The sequence below is a fragment of the Hippocampus zosterae genome, chromosome 13, assembly GCF_025434085.1.
Source record: "Hippocampus zosterae strain Florida chromosome 13, ASM2543408v3, whole genome shotgun sequence".
NCBI lineage: Eukaryota > Metazoa > Chordata > Actinopteri > Syngnathiformes > Syngnathidae > Hippocampus > Hippocampus zosterae.
In genome coordinates, this window is record NC_067463.1 from 11,443,305 (window position 1) to 11,464,279 (window position 20,975).

The following is a 20,975-nucleotide window of genomic DNA, read 5'->3' on the forward strand; positions in this document are numbered from 1 at the left end:
TCCCAAAAACAAAGCGGATGCAGGATTAAAAATGTGTGTACGTGCAGACAGAGACAGACCGAAAGAGTTGATAGTGAACATATAGGTGCAGTCTAACCTTTGGAGGGAAACAATCCAACTCGGCGATGGCCTTTCCTGTATTGACACGCATGGGGACACCTCAAGAATCAGGTGGCATTCACTCCCTGAATCCTTATTATAATACCATTCTTCACTATTATTATGAAAGTGATTCCCATAGTTGCATACACAGAGTTTGCAATTATTCTCTTGATTTAAAGAAGTGGAAGAGGCGGATGCTAATGCAGGACTGTCATGAAAGTCAGGGGGGTGGAATTTTTCTGCATTCACCTTGTTATGAATATGACCGATGCCGATAGCTAGTCTGTTGAAGTACATTTACATATATATTTCCATTCCAATCAACGTGCAATAATAGTGCTGGCTTGAGGATTCCGAGCTGTTGCTCAGACATGCACGCAGCGAGGGTTTTGTGCACGTTGTGACATTTCATATTTTGGGCTGAAAGAAGATGAAATTGGGCTGGATGTGACTGTAGCAAAAGCAGAACATGACAAAATCAGTTTGAATAGTGACAGTTCAATAATCAAAGGCGTCACAACATTGTGACAACAAATATATTCCGCTGGAGGTTGATATGACTTGAATGTCTGATTGGAAATCAGTGGATTTTAAATCCCTGTCCCGGACAGTCCATCCATCTTTAACACTCCACTGGTCCACACACGTAGAGATGAACTGGTGAACCAGATGCCGCCATTCAGCCGGTCTCCAACCTTTTCTAAAATAATAATACCATGCGTGTAATACCAAAAGCAGAACATGACAAAATCAGTTTGAATAGTGAAATTTCTATAATCAAAGGCTTCACAACATTGTGACAACAAATATATTCCGCTGGAAGTTGATATGACTTTACATGGCATTACTGTATAGCTACTGTATATCAGCAGTGTTATTTAGAAGCAATGTATTTTGACATTTTTCATGGTGACAGAGAAGCGGCGATAGGAAATATACTGGCAGACTTGAACACCCCGCAACCTCAAAGTACAGTATGTGTCAGATCACATTGTGTTTCATTTTGACTATCATTTGGCATACAAACATACTGAGAGTAAAATTAAAGAGAGAATGACAGCCGCTCTTAAAATCAATCAAGCAAAAAAAAGCAGTGTCATAGCTTAAACAGTGACTCCAACTAAGGTGCCGTGAAAGATCATAAGGGATATCGCTTCAAGTGATACAAATTTCACTAAATTTGTTTGAAAATTATTTACTAATTACAGATATGTCTTTATTCATCTCTCTTTGCCAGTTATGTACAGTGACAGTCAGAACAACTGAATGCTGTTCCGTTCGATGGTAGAAGTGTCAGTGTCAATCTGTTGACACCGGGAAATTCGTTCATCATAAAACGATGAAAGTTAAAGTTACATATTAAAAAATACATAAACAAATGGCACATAACTACAGGCGCACTACTTGATTTAGTTGTTCACTTCTTCAGCGACCAATCACTCATAAAAATAGTTAAATATTGTCAATTTAACTGTCAACTGTTTAACAATGATCAAAAGGAATTCAAAATGTACTGAATAATGTCAGCCTCACGTTGCTGTCTGGCTTCCTTGCAAGACTCATGGTAATCTCGAGTGTTGGCCGGGGAGAGCTCAACGATCCGGACTTTGGTTGGCCAACCTTTTATTCCATCGAACAAACCCGGAAGTACTCTTTGGTGTTTCCCTTCAGAAGAAGTCGGGACTTTACTTTGTATATGTGAGCACAGACATCAGTTTGAGGTTTTAAGGTAAGGCCGTGGACCGTGAATGTATATGTACATACAAAACTACGTCATCATGATGTAGGACACATGCAGAGATTGATGTTTCCCCCCTTCAAGGGTTTTCGTGACCGGTTTGCTTGTTGTTTACATCCTGCTATACTGTTTCGAGCACGTGGACACAACTATAAGGACACATGCTTGTCAGATCGCTCGATATTTTTTTAATTAAAGCCCATGATATTTAATTTGTCAACCAGCATAACAGCTAAGCGTTTTATTGGACTTAAAATACCTTAATGACAGAGCCAACATGCGCTACAATGCATCTGCCGGGTAGTTAGCATTTTGCTAGCGAAGGCTACTGCCTCTGCCACATATATTCAAGATAGCTCGAGCTATCTTAAATGATGGTGCAACACGTCACTTTTTACCTACTTCAAACGTAGGCAAGCTTGCTTGTGCGCTCCTGGCGTCTCAATATAATTTTGTCATTCTCGTGATCGTATCTCTATTTTAGAACCATAATTTTGAGTCGTTCCCCTTTATTGAATGCACTAATTTTAGTTTCGCAAGTGTTGCAGTTGTTTTTTTTTAACCGGATTACAGTTTCTGCGATCATCTCAATTTTCACATAGTAGACGGTTTTTGCAGAGATTGTCCGATATTCTTTTCTGTCTTTTTAATCCCCTTGGACTGCTTGTGACAGCCTAGCGTGGCGTTTCTGCAGCCTGTGGCCATTCTTACAGGCCAATCATCTCCAGCCATCATGGCACAGACACGCTGGACTAGACAGGGCAATGGGCCTGTGCCATTTCTCAGTTCACTGTGTCTATGTATGCACGCAGGAAATATTGTGCAAATTAACTTCCAACATAATGATTATCCTAGTCCACCTGATTTGTTCTTGTCCATCAATTGACAGAATATGTTTCTTTGCACAGAAGCTGTAATTAAAAAAGAAAAATAGAAGAAGCTCCCTGAAACAAGTTAAAACAAGAGGGAGGAGTGAAACTCAACCGTGTTCTCCTGAGCTTGGGTAACAAGCCCGTATGGATTTCAGAACCAAGGCCAACATTCGTCCTGTAATTGTTGTCAGCTTTTGAACTCTTACTCCTAAACGCTGAAGATAATACTTCAAATAGTTTTACACCAAGGGCACTGAAAATGGTCAATTTTGACTGGGAAAATATATATTAATTTTGAGGAGCAACACCGGTGAACCAGCCAAATCTATTTTAGATTCCACAGGTTAACAATTTTTTATTTATTTATTTTTTTTATCAGAGATGCTAAGAAAAATCTATTTTTTTTTCACGGATTCAGAATCTGCCCTCGTTATTTTTCTTGTACATCAGGGTTTCGTAAATAGAATAATAATAGTTAATATCGTAATTAGGGTTGGGCGGTATTTTGGTGATACGGTATCGGACTGTCGAAAAATAACACCAGTGTCACTGTCAACACTGTCACAGGCTAGGTCCTCCAAAGGACACATTCGTTGACCACATGATGTCACTCCCGGTGCGACGCTAACGCACGTGTTGTCCAAATTCACATTAATCCTGTCCATATTCGCTACGGTTTACGCGGTCTACTGAGGCTACATAAGGAGGAGACTTGTACAAAGGACTCTGAAGGTCAAACATAATCGTTTTCATTTGAATTTTGAAAATCTAAGTGGAAAATAACCACTGCTTTTGGTAAAACCTAAAAACAAATTAACTTTAATGGCAAAGGCCAGAGAAAGGTGCATCGTGTCACATAGCACTGCTCGGTTCCTGTCACGCAAGTGTAAAATTAAGTTAATCGGTGTTCTTAAACTAATTTTAAATAATGATAATCTTGACACCATTTTTTTGTTGTTTTCATTTTTGTGTTCATAGTGTAAGTGGCCTGGGCAGCGTGCATGTCTGCATCTGAGCATCTGTGTACGGAGGTTCCCTTGTGGTGATGTATTGCGGCTCTCAGGACCGGCAGGTGTTGGAAGATGATCTCTACCAGGGAGATGGGGATGAGTCTGAGACATCAGAGGCCATCAGTGAGCTGGAGTTCCACCTCTATAGTCAGCTCCACTACTCTTCCAACTCTGGGCATTTGGAAGTGGAAGATGGAGAGGAGCAGCCTAGCCAGGAGATTGATGCGGTTGATAAGACTACAGAGATGGTCATTGATGTAGACCTTGAAAACTGTGCCAAAAACGGACCACGATCATTGAAGACTGTCAAGCTGCAGGAGCAATGCAACAAGAGTGAGACACTGGTCAAACGGAAGAAGAAAAAAAGTGTTCCAGAAGTCCAAAGACCATCACCGCTATTTGAGGACGTCATCATCATTGACTCCAGCCCCGAAGTTATAAGCATCTCTGAAAGTCTCTCCTCCTCTTCAGATGATGACTATGGGGTTTGTGCCTTGAAAGGAGGCAGTGGACTCCCACTGCTGACATCCACCCTGGTCCCAAAGGTAAATGCAGAGTTGCCAAGTGGTCTGGTTTGTTACGGAGAAATTGCGCATGTTCTCGAGAGGACTAGATGACTTGCGTGGTATATAAACTTGGAGTTCACCAGCGAACGAGTGGCAATCACCAGCTTGGCCTGTAACTACCGGCGCTGGTGTTTGACGTAAGATTTGACGTAAGTCTTGCGCAGCCGATTGGAATAATGTTTGTTGATGTCCTCGCATCTTCCTCCTTGTACTAAACTAACTTCAAGCCCATCTGACTATCATAAGACGAGGAGCGATCGGAATAGCCCTTGGTCGTGAGTCTAGCAGGCGATATTCTCATCCACTACCAGATTTCATACAGCTGTTGCAAAATGAAATTGAATTGAATTGAATACAACTTTATTGTCAAATGAACAGATGACATTTCTTCCCTCTCAACATAAAACAAGATGAGCCGCTGCGGGTGTCCGCGCCGCCATCTAAAGAAAAGCTAACAAAAAAATGACAAAATAATACAACGCAACACATGAGACACAGACAATCGTGCAATCTTAACCACTTTCCTGCATACACTTTGTTGTCTGAAGCAGTTCCAGATGGCAGAGGAGCGAAAATATAGATGCAGTTCATTTTTACACCGCCCAAAAAATTATACAATAGTCGTTTAACAATATTATGAGGGCTCTATTGGGCAGATATACATCAAGTTATTATATGCCTAATCATCCATCATCCATCCAATTTTTGAGAGTCGCAGGAGAGCTCGAGCCCATGCCAGCTAACTTGGGATGAGAGGCGGGATACACTGTAAATTGGTCTCCAGTCATTCACGGTCTAAAAAAAAAGATTGAATGTTGCTAAATGTACAACAAGTAAATTTTGTTTTTTATTTGTAACCTAAGAATTTGTTCTCTTTTTATTTTATTTTTTTTTAAATAGACACCACATAGAAAGGTGGATGTCATCACTCCAGTGACTTTGGATTCAAGCGCCTCCCAATCTGATTCTGAGTTGGAGTACAAATCTGATTCAGATTTATCCCTTTCATCCAACTCCTCCCATTCGGATGTTGTGGAAAAATGGATGATCCTGGGTCAAGGGAACGAAGATGGAGACCAATGCATTTCACTCAATCTGGAAGGCGGGAGTGACAGCAATGCAGGTGTGTGTGTTTGTGTTTAACTACTCGTTGTTTCTTCTTAAAACAGGAATGAGCAACTTAAATGTTTAAGGAGGCCAGAATTTTTCATCGGTGCTCCAGGGAGGGCTACATAGGACCAGTATTTATTCAGTTATTTATTTATTTTTATGCGGAGCGGAAATTATTCAAAGGCCCGCCACTTGTCCATCCCTGTCTTGACTCTTTAGATCCATTTCTGGTTGTATGTGGCCCGGCTCATTCAGAAAATATGACACAACTTTATTCAGCATTTATGGCAAACGGTGGGCACAATGAATTCATGAATCCCTTTTCGTATAATTAGATGCATGATATCATAAGCGCTACCTTCTGTTGAGGCATATAAAATACTTCTTCTTGACTGGTGGATAGACTCACTCCTAAAATTGCAATTCACCAATAGTGCTGCTGACTTCCGATTAGATTCGTAACTGAATATGACATAGATCCATGGACAAAACATACGTACTTGGTGGAAAAAAATAACTTGCCTTAAACATGAGATGTAAGAAGAAGACTTATGTAGCGTTTGATCTGCGCTATCTGGTGCCTAAAGCGTTTTACAAAGCCCGACATTCAATTTGGAAACATTTTAATATAATCAACAGACACTGTGGAATAGTTGTTCTTTTTATTTTCAAATGGCTTTCCTTAAATAGAATCTCACATTTCATTGTGGCCAATGCTAGAATCTGTGTCGGTTATTGCACACTTTGGTCTTGTAGAATAGTGGTAATAAGTCCTCACGGCAAACATCCTGAATGCTGGATGGGTTAGCCTGCATGCTACTTGTTAGCTACTAGGTAGCTGCTGAGACCATAGACATCAGCTAAAGCAAGCCTTGGCTGGTTGATGACGTGTACAGTATATCACTGCCACCGTTGGTGTGTTTGTGCCAAGTTCATTATAACTCCTTGAATTCTTGAGCAATTTTGACACGTCCTGGTTTGTAACAACCATCAGACAGCATGCAGCTATGATACAAGCCACATGTGTCATTTTATAATCGGGCCTTTAACATAGAGACCACGGTCTGTTCAACACAGCAGCCACTCAGAATGAAAGGTGAGTGTCAGGTCTTGAATGCCAAACTCCTGTCCAGGTATTGCACAATTTTCCGGCACATAACTGTCGTCCTGCCTCTGGTACGGCTCTGACACTGCCTTTGAAGGTGGGTGAAATTGCCAGCTCAGCTTCGTTGCTTCCATCATGGAGAACAGAAACACAAAAAAATGTTATCTTTTACGAGCAGTGAAAAAGGCTTGGCTTTGTTGAGGTAACATCTTTGTCTGCAAATTAGTAAGCGCTCTGCATTTGCTGCACTGTCGGCTCAGCTGCTTTACTCTCTGATGCATCTTTAAGTATGTTTGTGTGCATCATGTATTGATATTTACGTGGTGGGCTTGTGCCAATTTGTGTTTATAAAATATTCTACTTCTCATCAGCATGCATGTGCCGCACGCACACAAAGACACACGTAACGCTAATGCCAAAAACAAACAAAACGGAAAGACAAGAGCATCAAAGGAGAATGTAAGGGGGGCCAGGAGGGACGGGAGTAATCAAAAAATGAATAAAAATGTGTGGCGCAAATCTTTTCAGATCTACACATTATCTTAACCTGCAGCCTCAGCAACCCCTCCAAGCCGACCCCGCCGTCCCACCTACTCCCCTCCTTGCTACCTACGGCGCCTCCATCTCATTCTTTCATCCAATTTCCTCACTATTGTCCTCCCTCGCTGTCTCCCCCATTCTCCCTCCCTCTGTCTCTTGCACCGCTTCTTCCTCATTTGAATTTCCCTGGGCTGTTTCTGCAACAGTGCTCCCTGACTTCCGCACACGGGCTTTGTAAAGGAGGGCGCCTGTAGCTGAGACTTTGGGCCTGCTTTTTTTGCGGAAAGGAGGAATTTGGAACTCCGGTGTCCCCTCCTTTTTGGCTGCCTTTTCTCACTGTGTCGTCTGGCTCCTTTCTGTGATCTTTGGAGCTTGACCTCATGTCTGCACATGTGGGGTGTGAAAGGGGTCTGAAAGTGAGTGAGACGGGGCGGTGTATTTTGCCCCCCCCCTCCCCAAAATGAAATGAAAGTTGAAAATTTCATGGACGAGCCTCATTTGTCTTGAGCTGATGCATTTGTCACAGAAGAATTGCTCCTTTTGCCATTATATGCTATATTAATCATGAAATTAAATTGAGGATCCAGGAGGCTAATGTTCCCTCCATGTAATTTCTCTGGGTAACTAAATATTTGCAAAACATTGAGCCCTTTTTCTAATCAGCTTATTATTGTGTTAATCCTTGAGATTCTCACTGAGCTGACGTCCCTCAAGGTAGGCTGTAAGTGTCGCGAGAGACAGTTTGCTATATTAAAAATCCTTCATGTGCTTTTGTTTTCATGAAAAAATGCCATGTTCTGATAAAACGGCTTCTTCTGACGCATTCATGGAATGCCATTGTTTCGTTTGGTGACTGTGTGTGTGTGTGTGTGTTCCAATGCCATACCTACTGAAAGAGGAGGATGCATATTGGTGTGGCCATTCAAAATCTAATTAATGTAATTGATTTATGAGATTACTTGTGGTCTTGCATATCCACTTTCTTCTTAAGGTAGAAAAACATGTCTTGCCGGGCGATTCTAGAAAAAAAAAAAAATTTAACTTTGATTGATATTGAAATCATGCTCAATATAAATGATTATTCACTGACTTTATATCATTTATTCTGCTGCCAAAGCTCCAATACTCCAATCTGCCATGATGTCATGCCCATTCATCCCTGCACGGTGAACACGTTATTCATAGACGCTCTATTTGTTTTGTCGATTGTGAAATGACCTTGTAAATATAATTTGAAATTTAAGCATCCTGTATTTTAATTCTGCTACAATTAATGCTTTCACACATTCAAACTGTGGATAAGCATTTCCCTTATATCTTTTTCAGTGTGATCGTGTTTATTCAATTTTTTTCCCACAAGTCTTGGGACTAAGTGGGCTAACACGGGACCTCAGATATCGTATTTCATCTCATGTGCGTCGTAATTCAAAATTCCTTGAATCCTTGAAAACTGAACTTGATATAAAAGCTGGAACTACCAGAAAATAATGTGATGAAAATAAAAATATACTGAAATAATCATAAAAACAAACAAATCCTGTGTGATCCTGTTGTGCGTACATTAGCGGCAGTGTGGAGTACACCCTTACAATCGGAGTAGAAGAAGAAATAAATGAAGAAAGTTGCGAATTAGCTCTATGAATAGAACCCGTTTTTCACACATTAGAAAGAAAATGTCCCTTAGCTTTGAGTATTGTTTCTAATGTGTGTGTGAATGTTGGCCAATGTCAATTTTATGCTTGCATGTCAGTGGGATTTAACATTAGCTTGAGCATTAGCAATGGTGATGTTTCTAAAACAAACCTTGTCTTGTACTTAATGTAACTAATCCAGTGTGTGTAATTCTTTTTGTAGTGTGTTTAGATTTATGGTTATCCCAATTGGTGTCATTAAACAGCTTGAAGCACACTCGGGGAGGGCTGAATCACATTCACGTCACACGCTTGCTGCACCGCTAACATGGTGCACTCAGAGTACTTCTACAATCTTAGGAACTTGTAGATACCCTGCACCGTGCTGCATATTAATACGTTTTCTTTGATTATAAGGATTTTAAAATCGTGATAAGCCAAAATGGAAATCGTGATTCCATTTAAATTAATTTCACAGCCCCAACTTAAAATACAAAGCATTTGCTTTTGGTGCAAACCACTGGTAGTGCTCAGCCACACTCAAGAAAAGTCTGGACACACGTCTTCAGCTTTCAAACATAGAGAGAATGTACAGTATGTCATACTTGCAGGTTTACTGGTGTTAATTATGTGTGGGTGAAGATATGCTCACAAAGATACATTATTTACTGTATTCAGCAATCGACCAGAACATTTTGACAACCTGCACAATGTATAGGCTATGTAGAACAAATGCTGTTTGAAAAATTCTGCCTGTTTTTATTGACAGTCAGAGTGTGATTAATTTAACTCTGTTTATTATTGTGGTTCTAGTGTAATACAGTCTTGATCTCCACTGCTTCTCACAGAGAGCTCTATTACTGTATAACGTACAGTATATTGTTGAGGCAGTACTCAGTATGATGCAGTACAGTTCTACATCACTGGAAACCACATCCACAATATGCATTGTGTTAAAATTATATGGCCCAGAAATGCGTTGCGAAATGATTTTGTGTTGTCATGACAGGCTTGTATCTTGTGGAGCTGTCATATAAGGGCTTTATTCATATTTCATTATAATGTAGTATATAGCGTACGTGTGTGTGTGTGTGTGTGTGCGCGTGTGCGTGTGTGTGTGTTTGTTGTATTGGCTGGGGGGGGGGGTTCCTTGTACAGGTCACCAGTCAAGTTTTCACCACCAATGAGGCCATGTGATGGTTCCTGGCATTCAACTATGCAAAAAGTAATGCAACCATATGTAAATATGTCCCGCTACTCAAAGGCAGTTTTCGAGATTCCTTCTTTCTTTCGGTTTTCAGGTGTGGGTGCAGGTTTCTGAAACGGAATATTATGCTCACGTTTGTAATTTCCCTATTTCTTTTTCTCGTCCTTTTTTGTTTGTGTGCATGTGTGTATGCCTAACAAGTATGCACAGTGCGCCTAATAGTATTTGTAAGCCTTAACATCTCTGCATGACTTTCAAATCCCATTTGCTTAACTTAGCCTCTCCTTCCACCCCTAGCTCCTCTAAAAAGTGAGTGGAAAAAGTGTGTAAAAGTGGTCAGGGCAAGCTCAATCTGCATCCAAAGGCAACCAGAGGGAACAAAACCGGACCTCCCCAAAATCCGGCTTGTACCCTAAGAGATGTGAATTACTTTGGGGCAAAGGAGGGGAGTGTGCTGAAGCTAAACTTTGAATAAGTGGTTCAACTCTCTCCCTCGGTGGTCACACTCTCTTGTCTCCCCTTACCCCTCCAGTTGTGGTAAGTGCTCACCAAACTTTGTACGAGGCTCACTCGATGTGTTTGTGTGTGTGTGTTTGTGTGTGTGCGTGCGTGCGCGCGCTGAATTGAAAGAAGCATAATTTTCACGTTTCGAGGTGTTTTCCCTACTTATATTATCAGGGATGCATTTGACTTTGTTCTTTTGCCACAATCTACTGTCTGACTCCTTACTAGCCCCGTTGTATGTTTGGAACTTTCTGGGTTCTAACTCGCGTGCCAGGCTGCAGTGCAAATACAGACGCAATGGGTACACTGCATTTGGTTGCTGCAGTTCTGAGTGTTTGTGATCATGTTTTGGACATTGGTATTCTAAAATGAGATTACAGTAACACGTAACTGGCAGTGTAAAGAAGTGTGTGTCTGTGTGAGTTTGTGTGTGGGTGGGCGGGCAGGCACTGCAGAAGGGAGGCATGGATAGGATCAGTGCTTATCTTGGCTGCCCAGTGCCACACGAGGTGTAACGCCACACCCACACTACCACACAGTGTGTTTGAACAGACACGCGCACACACACGAAAATGCTGTGCCAGTTTTTTTTTATTATCATCCAGTTTTTACAGGGCATATGCAAATGAAATACTGTATCCACCCTATATGAGCAAATGTGTATTTATCTATTAGAATGGTAACATTCTTGTGCCAGTCGTTTTTAAATACAAAATACGTTTTAATCAAAAAATGGCAGTTTTTATTTACATTTTGTTGTCACCCTCTATATGAAAATATAGATATATAAATAAATGCACACCTGGATTTATGAATATTTCATTCATTTCAGAAATACTGAACAGATAATGTTTTGCTTGCGCTATATTTTCACTCTTATGTAGTTATGTTTTGCTGCCATTTTTTCCCATTGATGAAAATAATCTGGACAACTATTTAGTTTTTGTAATTTATTTTTTGGGTCTATTTTAATGCTGTAGTTGGACAGACCCAAGTGTATTGTCCGATAGAAATTAGGAAAATATTTGCAGAGAAAGAAGTTGGTGCACGGCTACGCTGTTGTTGGACCCGGTTCATCCCAAGTCTGAGATTTTGGTTTCGGTTTGTGCGGTGCCGTATGTAAAACTCTTAGTCAGGTCAAGCACAATGCCACAAACGGACTGGTGTGGTTGCGGGAAAAATTGGGTTTTCAATCCAAATGACGCTATAGTTTGTGGCGGTGCCCATCGCTGTCACATTACATTTTTCTTCACATTGTAAGTATTTATGAGTGCTACTGTAATTAAAGCTATGAGTGAATTACGCAACGATATATTTAGATATTTGTGCAGAATTGGCCTTGAAATTAATTTCTACTATACCTATTGACTCACATTTTTTAATGTGTTTATAATTCCCAGAATTAGTTGTCGTTACTAAAAAAAAAAAATCCTGCCATTAATTGATATCTAGATTGTGTAAGCCACTCCGTTTCAAAGCAATGTTTGTCAAATAATGTATGAAAATGTCACAATGTCTTTTTTGGGGGGAAAGTAAAAATAACCAGAACCAGCTGTGGTTGCAGGTGCTCATTTGTATTTATGTGGCTTTTTGTTCTTTACTATAAACAGCAGGAACTTAATGGAGATGAAAATATTGAAGTGCAGCCCAGCTGTCTTCTCATGCATGTTGACAGTTACTTTGAGGTTTATAGCTTCAAGAAAAGGTTTATTTGGTACATCAACTCGTATTCTTGTATACCTTTTGTACATATGTGAAACTGATGTGAATCGGTGTCCCCGCAGCATGCCTGAGGGGAGCCCAATAAGCGTGCCCTCGTCAACTCTGACTTTCACTGTCTCTCTCTTGTTCCTTGTAGCCAGAAATGCTACATTATTTTTAGTGTGGGACAGTTAAACATGTTAAAGTTTTTTGGGCAGGGGGCCGCGGCGAAATCTTTGCTTGATATTATTGTAGCCTGGCAGAATTGGTAGTAAATTGTGGATCCTATTTGCAGTTTACTTTTTATGCATATTTTGTACCCCTTTACCAGAATATCTCACAGAGGTCTCTTTTTAGCTAACCCTCAGGGGACATTGTCCCCCAAAGCTCATGGGTGATACATTCACATGAACACCCATGAAGAAACGCATAAGGTTAAATTAAATAAAAGGGAACAACTATAACTCCTTAATGGCACATTTTTACGTACAAAAAGGGTATGATTTATTGACTGTAAATCCCCTTGAGATGCACACAATCTATTTTTTGTAAATCAATTTGAAAATATATTTAAATTGTATAGGTACAGTATTTTTGTCATGCATCTGTGATAAAGCGAGAGATACAAAAGTATCGTAGGTGATTTCTGACACCGTTTACCTTTTAATAGAGCAATCACTTGATAGGAAATATATTTATGGTGTGGGGTGGGGGTGTGATTGTTCAGTGACGGCGACAGACTGTATCAATTTCTCTACTTTCGTTTTGTACGGACAACTTTCCCCTTACTGTGCGTCCTTGATTGCGGGGCCGGCAGGGGTCGTCAAGAGGGCTTTATTAACTAGTAGCCCTAGGTGGTGTTTTATTTTAGGGGCGGGGTTGTGGCATTAAAGCCAAGGGGCTTTAGAGGTTTATGTATTAATATTAATGCATGTTTCAAATGAGGAAAAGGAAGTTGAGGGTTGGGCTGGGCGGTGAGCAAAAGAGGTCACGGATCCCTTAACGCGATTTTCTTGGTGTACCCAAATTTCTGCGTGACCACCAGCAAAGGAAGAGTGTTTTGTTGCAGTCACAAGATCAGACACACAGATGCACATGTAAACGCACATATGCATATGTTTAATGGACTTTTTTTATGTGTTGTTTGTTTTTTTTACAAGATTCCACTTGTGCTTGTGTAAATGTGTGTGTTGCATTTTTGGCAGTTGTGGAGCCCACCTCTCCACACGCGCGCCTGTGTTGCTATGTCCCCTCCAGAGACTCCTCGCTGTGCGCACGTTGGCCATTCCAAGACTTCTCCTGGTGTCTCTTAATTAAAGGCCTCGTCAGGCACAGACCAGCTGGGCCCGGTCTGGCTTAACTGGCACTCGCTGTAATTGCAGTGCAGTGTTTCCATGTCCATGTTGGCCCCTCGGTTGAGAGTGCTTGTTTGTCAGCTGTCGTTTACGAATGTATTCGCCACATGTTACTACTTGCTTTTATAATTGATGTGCCAAATGGTTGCTACTCTTGAAACTGACCAAAGCCTAACCTGGAATCTTCTTCTCCTTTCGGCTTGTCCCTGGATAACCATACATTTGAAAAATGCTGGAAACTCACTTATGGAAATCAGGTGTATTGAAAAAAAGTCAAAATGAGGGTGTCCTTAACTTAATATTGTTTTGCATAACCTTATGACATAAGGTTGACATGCAAGTCATAATTTTGTGAAGGTCTCAATGAGTTATCTGCACCGAAGGTGGGTATTTTGGACCACTCCTTGTGAACAAACTGCTCCAGCAGTCTCTGGGTTGCAAGGAGCCTTCTCCAGATTGCATTTCAACTGCTTCTACAGTAAAGTAGACTTTAGAACAGCACTCATGGAAGGCCACTGTGGAATAGTCCAATGCTGTTTTTCAGCAGTATTTTTGTTTTGTTTTTGTTGTGAGTTTAGGGTCTTTCATTGTTGCAGTACCCATGTCCTGCTCCCGGGGATGCGCTTTCTGACACTGGCCAGCACATTTCACCCCAGCATGCATTGATAATCCCTTTTTTATTTTTTTAGATTTAATTTTAAGTTTAATTCAAAACAACCCGAAGTATGTGAGGCTACTCCAGTTTTCAGGATTGCAATCATGTTTTCTCGGTTTCTTTGTTTTTGGTCCATTTAGCGCTGAGGTGGCTCACTAAAAAGATAGTTTTGTCGCATCTGTCCAAATGAGGGACCGACAATTTGAGAGATTTGGGAAGAAATCCACCTAGTATGTCAAACCAGGTACAGACTTGACTTTGGAGCGTCAGTGCAGCTCTACCAGCACCAGCTTTTTAAGCATCGTATGTGTCCATAAAATTCAAGTCTTTGCTCGTGGACATTTTCCTGCATACACACACGGCAGTGCATTTAAAAGAAAGGCTTCCCTTTTATCCCACGGATTATGGTTAAATGAAATGCCGGCCGACGAAAAAGCCGAAGTAGGCGTGTTGGGGAAAAAAAATAATTGTCGTGGATAAAATCAGAGCCAAGGAGATAGTTACCTGCTCGTTGGGGAGTTGAGTCATTGGTATTTCTGAACAGGCTGTCAGACAAACACACTCATATACAAACAGATACACTGTCACACACACACACGCTTGATTGTCGTTCAACAAGACACATGTGGGTGCGTATATATGCAGGGCTTTTCACACTTTGGGTCTTGGTGAGGCATCATACATTGAAAACACGCCTTGGCTTTCCACTGTCTTTGCACACTTTTTTCAATTCTTCTGTTGGACCGTGTGCACTTTGGTGATGCAACACAAGTTGAAGCACCCAATTGTACTTGGTCCCTGAATGCGCGTTTACTGTTCAAACAAAACTATCTAATATAATTAACAAAGTTGAGTGTTTCTACTTGGACTGATGCAAAGACACTTGAATAAATTATAATGTGCATGGGATTTATTGAAATTGACATATGAGATCTAGTTTTCTGGGCAAGTTCTGGGCACCATTGCTTTATATCATTGTCATCATTGTCATCGCTGCCCAGTTTTGTAAATTAGTTTTCCAGGTCAGCCCAATTAAAAGGGATGCTGCATATTATGAAGAAAATTAAATGAGAAGAGTGAGTTCAACGCAGAGAGCAAACTGGCTTGTTCGGATAAGAGGTAGTAAGTGGGGGCCAGCGCTGTGGATTTTTTGAGGCTAATGCCGACTCCGATATTTGGCAGAGTAAAATTCGGAGAACCGATTGATCCCAATTAAAAAAGCATGTATTTTGTATTTATATTGGTGTTGTCCCTTAACACTTACCGTAACAATATGAAATATAGGCAGAACTTTAACTGTTTTACATTACTTTGTCCTTGAGTTATTGGTTATTTGTTATTTGTTTAAATTTACAACACAGAGAAAAATTGACAAAACTTTGTTTTTTTAATCATTATGTTTGTTCTTCGTTGTAATGTGTATTAAAAAAACAACAAGAAAATTATGTTGAATGGGATTTTAAAAGAGCTAATATTGTCCCATCAGATCAAACGGTCGGGCCCTCGTAGCAATGACAAGCAAATGTATCGTATTAAGAGAACAAATTATATAAAGCAAACAGGTATTTGACCATGTTGGTATCTATGGAATTCTGAGAATCTCTCACTGGGGGATCGTGCAGCCATTCACACGTCTTTATTTCGGCCACAAATGTTCATATGGAGAAACGGTTTGAAGTATCCATCTTGTCTCTCCACCTCAATATCTTTATCCCTCTCAGGTCTGTTTGTCTCGAGTCCACACGTCAGTCTGTGATTGTGCAGCAGAATCTGACTCGTTTGCAGCAGATAGAGTACCACATGCAGTGACCTCATTCAAACTGTCAACAACTCTGCACAGCTGGCAACACCGCCAAAAAAAAATTTCATCCGCAAACAGCAGCTTAGTACATTTTTAGTACAAACACCAATTCCTATGAAGTTTGGATGTTGTGTAAAATGTAAATGAAAAACAATGATTTGGAAATCATTTCCTACCTGTATAATGTCAAGATACTGTAATTAGTGTTCATAGATGTCGTGTCTTCTGGGCCAAAGAGGAAAAGGACCCACCAGAGTATTAATGGCGCAAAGTTCTAAAGCCAGCACCTGTGATGTTCTGAATGTGTGGTAGTTCTCGGCTGTGCAGATTCGGCTGAGAAGAAAGATCAGGGAGGAGAAGAAGATATACAGGATGAAATTGGAGGACCAGTTACAGGCCAGCAATGTCACTGGTGTCTGGAGGGGCCTGAAAACCATCTCAGGCCATGACAGCCCAAAGACATTGACTGAGAAGGACAAGGACTGGGCAGGTGGACTGAACCGTTTTTTCAACCGTTTCGACCAGTCGTCTGTCCCTTCCCCCACCACCAACTGCAACCACTCTCACTGAGGACTTCTTCTCCTGCTGGGGACCAGCTCTCATCAACCCAGTCTGTCACCTGGTTCCTGCCTGTCCGTCACAACAGAGCAGGTGAGGAACCAACTGAGGAAGATGAATGTGAGGAAGGCGGCAGGTCCAGACAAAATCAGTTCCCGACTCCTCAGGACCTGCTCTGACCAGCTGTGTGACATTGTCCAGCACATGTTCAACCTGAGCCTGAAGCTGGGCAGAGCTCCACAGCTATGGAAAACTTAATGCCTGGTCCCAGTGCCCAAGACCCCCCCACCCTAAGGAGCTGAACAGCTACAGACCGGTGGCCCTGACGTCTCACCTGATGAAGACTCTGGAGAGACTCGTCCTCGCTCACCTTCAATCGCTGGTGAGCCCGGCACTGGACCCGCTGCAGTTTGCCTATCAGCCTGGCATCGGCGTGGAAGACGCCATAATCTACCTCCTCCACTCAGTGCTGTCACACTTGGAGAAGGCTGGGAGCACTGTGAGAATCATGTTCTTTGATTTCTCCAGTGCCTTCAACACCATCCAGCCCAACTTACTGGGAGGCAAACTGCAGAACGCCGGAGTGGACCACCATCTCACAGCATGGATCATAGACTACCTCACAAATCGGCCGCAGTACGTGAGGTTGCAGAGCTGTGAGTCGGACAGGCTTCTCTGTAGCACTGGAGCGCCGCAGGGGACTGTTCTGGCTCCATTCCCATTCACCCTCTACACCTCGGACTTCAGACACCCAACTCCAAACTGCCACCTTCAGAAGTTCTCCCATGACTGCGATTGTTGGCCTCATTACAGAGCGGGACGATCGGGAGTACAGGGGACTGACGAAGGACTTTGTGGACTGGTGCCAGCAGAATCTCCTCCAGATCAACCCTCGGAAAACTAAGGAGTTGGTTGTGGATTTCTGCAGGAAACGGTCCTCACCAGCACCGATGAACATCCAGGGTATGGACATAGAGAGGGTGACCTCCTACAAGTACCTAGGTGTTCTTCTGAACAACAAACTGGACTGGTCTACAAACACGGACACCCTGATTAGGAAAGGACAGAGCCGACTCTTCCTACTCAGGAAGCTGAGGTCTTTTGGGGTTCAGGGGTGGCTCCTTATGACTTTCTATAACTCGGTGGTGGCCTCGGCCATCCATTATGGCATTGTCTGCTGGTCAGGCAGCATCTCAGCTCGGGACAGAAAGAGACTGGAGCGACTGGTCAGGGAGGCCAGTTCTGTCCTGGGTTGCTCCCTTGACACTCTGGAGGAGGTGGGGAACAGAAGGATGCTAACTAAGCTAAAAGCTATGATGGCCAGTCCCTCCCACACCCTCCAGCCCGACCTGACAGCACTTGGTAGCTCCTTCAGCCAAAGACTGTTACACCCGCGCTGCAAGAAGGAGAGATACCGACGCTCGTTCCTACCGACTGCTGTCAGGCTGCTGAATTAAAAAATAACAACAATGATAATAATTAAATGATGTGAAAAAACAATTGTAAATAGCACTGCGATTTATCCATTTTGTATTTATATTGCGCTTAATTGAACAGTGTTTGTTTTTTCCTCTTTTTACCCACATTTTTGCTGCTGGTGGCTGTAAATTTCCCCAGTGTGGGACAAAGGATATCTTTTATCTTTTTTTTTTTTTTTTAGTGCCCATGGAATGGGTAATTTACACATCTGTGAAGACACCATTAATGCTGAAAGTTACACACAGGCTTAGGAGCAACATACCGTCTTCCACAGTATTTTAGCACGAAAATGAACCACATTCTGAACGTGTTACAACAGTGTGGCTTCGTACTTAACTAGTGTGAGGCCTGCCAGCAGTCCAGACCTGTGTCCCATTCAAGATGCCATGCACATTATGGAGTTCCCCGGATCATGAAAGAATGGGCAAGAATTCCACGTACAAAGCTTCAACAATTTGTGTCCTCGGTTTTTAAACGGTTATTGAGTGTTGTGAAAGGGAAAGGGGATGTAACACAAAGGAAGGCTTTTTTTGGAACATGCTCCAGGCATCAAATTAAAAATGTGTGAATATTATTTAGACTTTTCAACATTATCTTGTCCTTGTTTATGTATTCAGTTAAAAATAGGTTGAAACGGATTTGCAAATCATTCTGTTTATTTATTTTACAGTCTACCCAACTTTATTGGAATGTGAGTTTTTACATTCTTGTCCACGAATCAGGGAATGGCAAAGCAATGGATTTTAATAATATTTTCGTGTGCTCACTGTTAACTGTCTGGCGTGAACAAAAAACACATTTTGATCTACCAATATTTTGTGGCTGGACAACATTTGTCAGGTGACTGGATTTTGGTGCCTGTAGCAGAGAGTGATCAATAGTAATTGTATTGGACTGTCTCGTGCCTGTTTCTCTTCTTTGTATTGTATTATGTTGGTCCTTTGTGTGACGGGACCAGGAGAGAAAAGGCATGAGGGAGTACCGTAATAGAAAGGAAGGCCAGAGGGCTGGAGAGAATGGAAATGGTTGATGTTTGATTGATTGGTTGATTTAATTGATTTGAACTTATTGTATCATCAAAATGAACAAAACAAAATACGTTAAAAAGGCAATAAATTACATAATTTTGAACAGTCTTTCACAGTTGTGTGACCTCGTCTTCATGATTAGATATTCTATTTTAAAATAAAAATACGTAAAGTCTGTCTTTTTTTCCAGGTCCTTATTTTGAAGAATAACAAAATATATATTCAATACTGCATCGATCAGTATCGACTGATATGAAATAATATCGTGATACCCTGTTCAACCATATCAGCCAGCCCTAGTCAAGAGTATCTATCACAGAAATCTATGCGTTCAGTCATTGAAAGATGGTGATCATTTACAGTCTCTCTATTTATCCCCTTTTCTTTTTAACTCTTACCCAACTCATCCCTTTGTGGCATTTTCTTTACAATCGTGCCATGTATTTGGCCAATAATACAAAATAATAGAATACAGTGTGGCCAGCGCTGTATGTGGGGCCTCTAAACCCGAGACAGGGCCTCAGGTTTTCTGTTACAGTGATCTGGTAGATGTGCGGTGCTCACTCGCTTAAGATTCATGGCGAGGTCTCGCTTAACCGTTTATTGATTGATTGATCTCTAACTGGCAGCTAAGTGATGGCGTCATTTCTTTGGGTGAGCTGCTCTCCAAACCACGTTTTTGGCTTTCCTGTATTCCAAGCCTAAAGTGCCAATTCTACCATATTGTATTGGGGCTACAGTGGCAGATCCCTGCATGACACAACGAACAAAAAGCAATGCATTGCTTGTGGAAAAGAACAGCTGTGTTCACGAGCTGTATTTGAATGAAGCAATAAAGGACTGTATTAGCAACCGTGCTTCTAATCCTCTATTGTTCTTCTGTCCCCCGTCTCTTCAGAGGGGCCGCTCTAATTAAAGACTAATAATTGTATTGTTTTAGAAAGTCCTAAGAGACGCAGCTTTCTGCTACTTCAATCATTCTCTCTCCATCAAAGGCTATCTCACCGGACGTCCTGGTGCATGCGTACGTTGGCGCGCGCGCGTGTCTCCCATGTAAATTAAAACTTTAAAGCGCTATTATTTAATTATCCCAGAGGCTGTGGATTTAAAGGACTAAATGGGGGGTTGGTGTTGGTGTGTGCGTGTGCATGCGTTTGCATGTCTGTGTTGTTGGTTCATGCGAATGACTGGTGCTGTCCAGGATTATTTCAGTTTTTCAATTTGCCCCATCTCTGTGTGTGTGTGTGTGCGTGTGCGTGTGTGTGTGTGTGTGTGCAATATGTATTCGTGTGCGACTGTTATTGGTTCTTCCTTAGCCCTCCCACTCCCACCTGCTACTTCCCGACCCTACACACAAACCGACGCACTCACACTGTACTGCCAGCAGATAAAAATGCATTATGGTAAATTCCACTTAATGACAAATTTTTTAATTTGGGGAACAGGGCCGAGTGAATGGAGCTTAATTACCGGGGCCAAAGATCCTTGGAAAATAACCCCCTTGACGACATCCCCAACCAGCCCCCATAATGGAGCGCTTCACAAAATGCCTCTGATTAACCACTGCCGTTTATCTCCCACCCCACAACCCCCTTCTTGCTGTGTATAATAACAAAAATAACAATCATGAAAATTCTCTCTGCCTTCCAGCCCCCCATTACTCCAACTTCCCACACCCGCCCGCACTCCTTTCCATGCTCTCACCCTCTGCCTGTCTCAGTCCCACAGGAGGAAATTCATCAAAATGAAATTGAGGTTGCAACTCACTGATTTTATTAAAAACTATTTTACCCCTTACAGACATTGTGTGCCACACTATTTGTGTTCTTTGCTGCAAAAGACAACAAGGAAGGTCTGGAAGATTATATTTTCTGACACACACACACATGCACACACATTAATTGATCGATATATATACTTACATCGATTCATATAGACGCGCACAATTTTAAGTCGTGAAATGTATGTGCTTCTTAGTTTAACCGCCTTTTAGGCCTTTTTGCTTTGAAATGT

The 20,975-nt window shown here is 41.7% G+C and overlaps 1 protein-coding gene across 5 annotated transcripts in view; it reads left to right on the top strand.

The window, feature by feature from the left end:
* Nucleotides 1-1,715: 1,715 nt before the first annotated feature.
* The window catches only part of zcchc7 (zinc finger, CCHC domain containing 7), a 38,740-nt gene continuing 19,480 nt past the window's right edge, over nt 1,716-20,975 (top strand). Inside the window, exons 1-4 of one of the 5 annotated variants that reach the window (XM_052084257.1) lie at nt 1,738-1,831; nt 2,749-2,889; nt 3,691-4,267; nt 5,189-5,411. In XM_052084257.1, the coding sequence (XP_051940217.1) occupies nt 3,758-4,267; nt 5,189-5,411 (733 nt within the window). In that variant the 5' untranslated portion in view covers nt 1,738-1,831; nt 2,749-2,889; nt 3,691-3,757. Of the gene's footprint in view, nt 1,832-2,748; nt 2,890-2,919; nt 3,023-3,690; nt 4,268-5,188; nt 5,412-20,975 lie in introns of those variants that run through there. The other 4 variants (XM_052084259.1, XM_052084256.1, XM_052084255.1 and 1 more) reach the window with 4 other exon arrangements.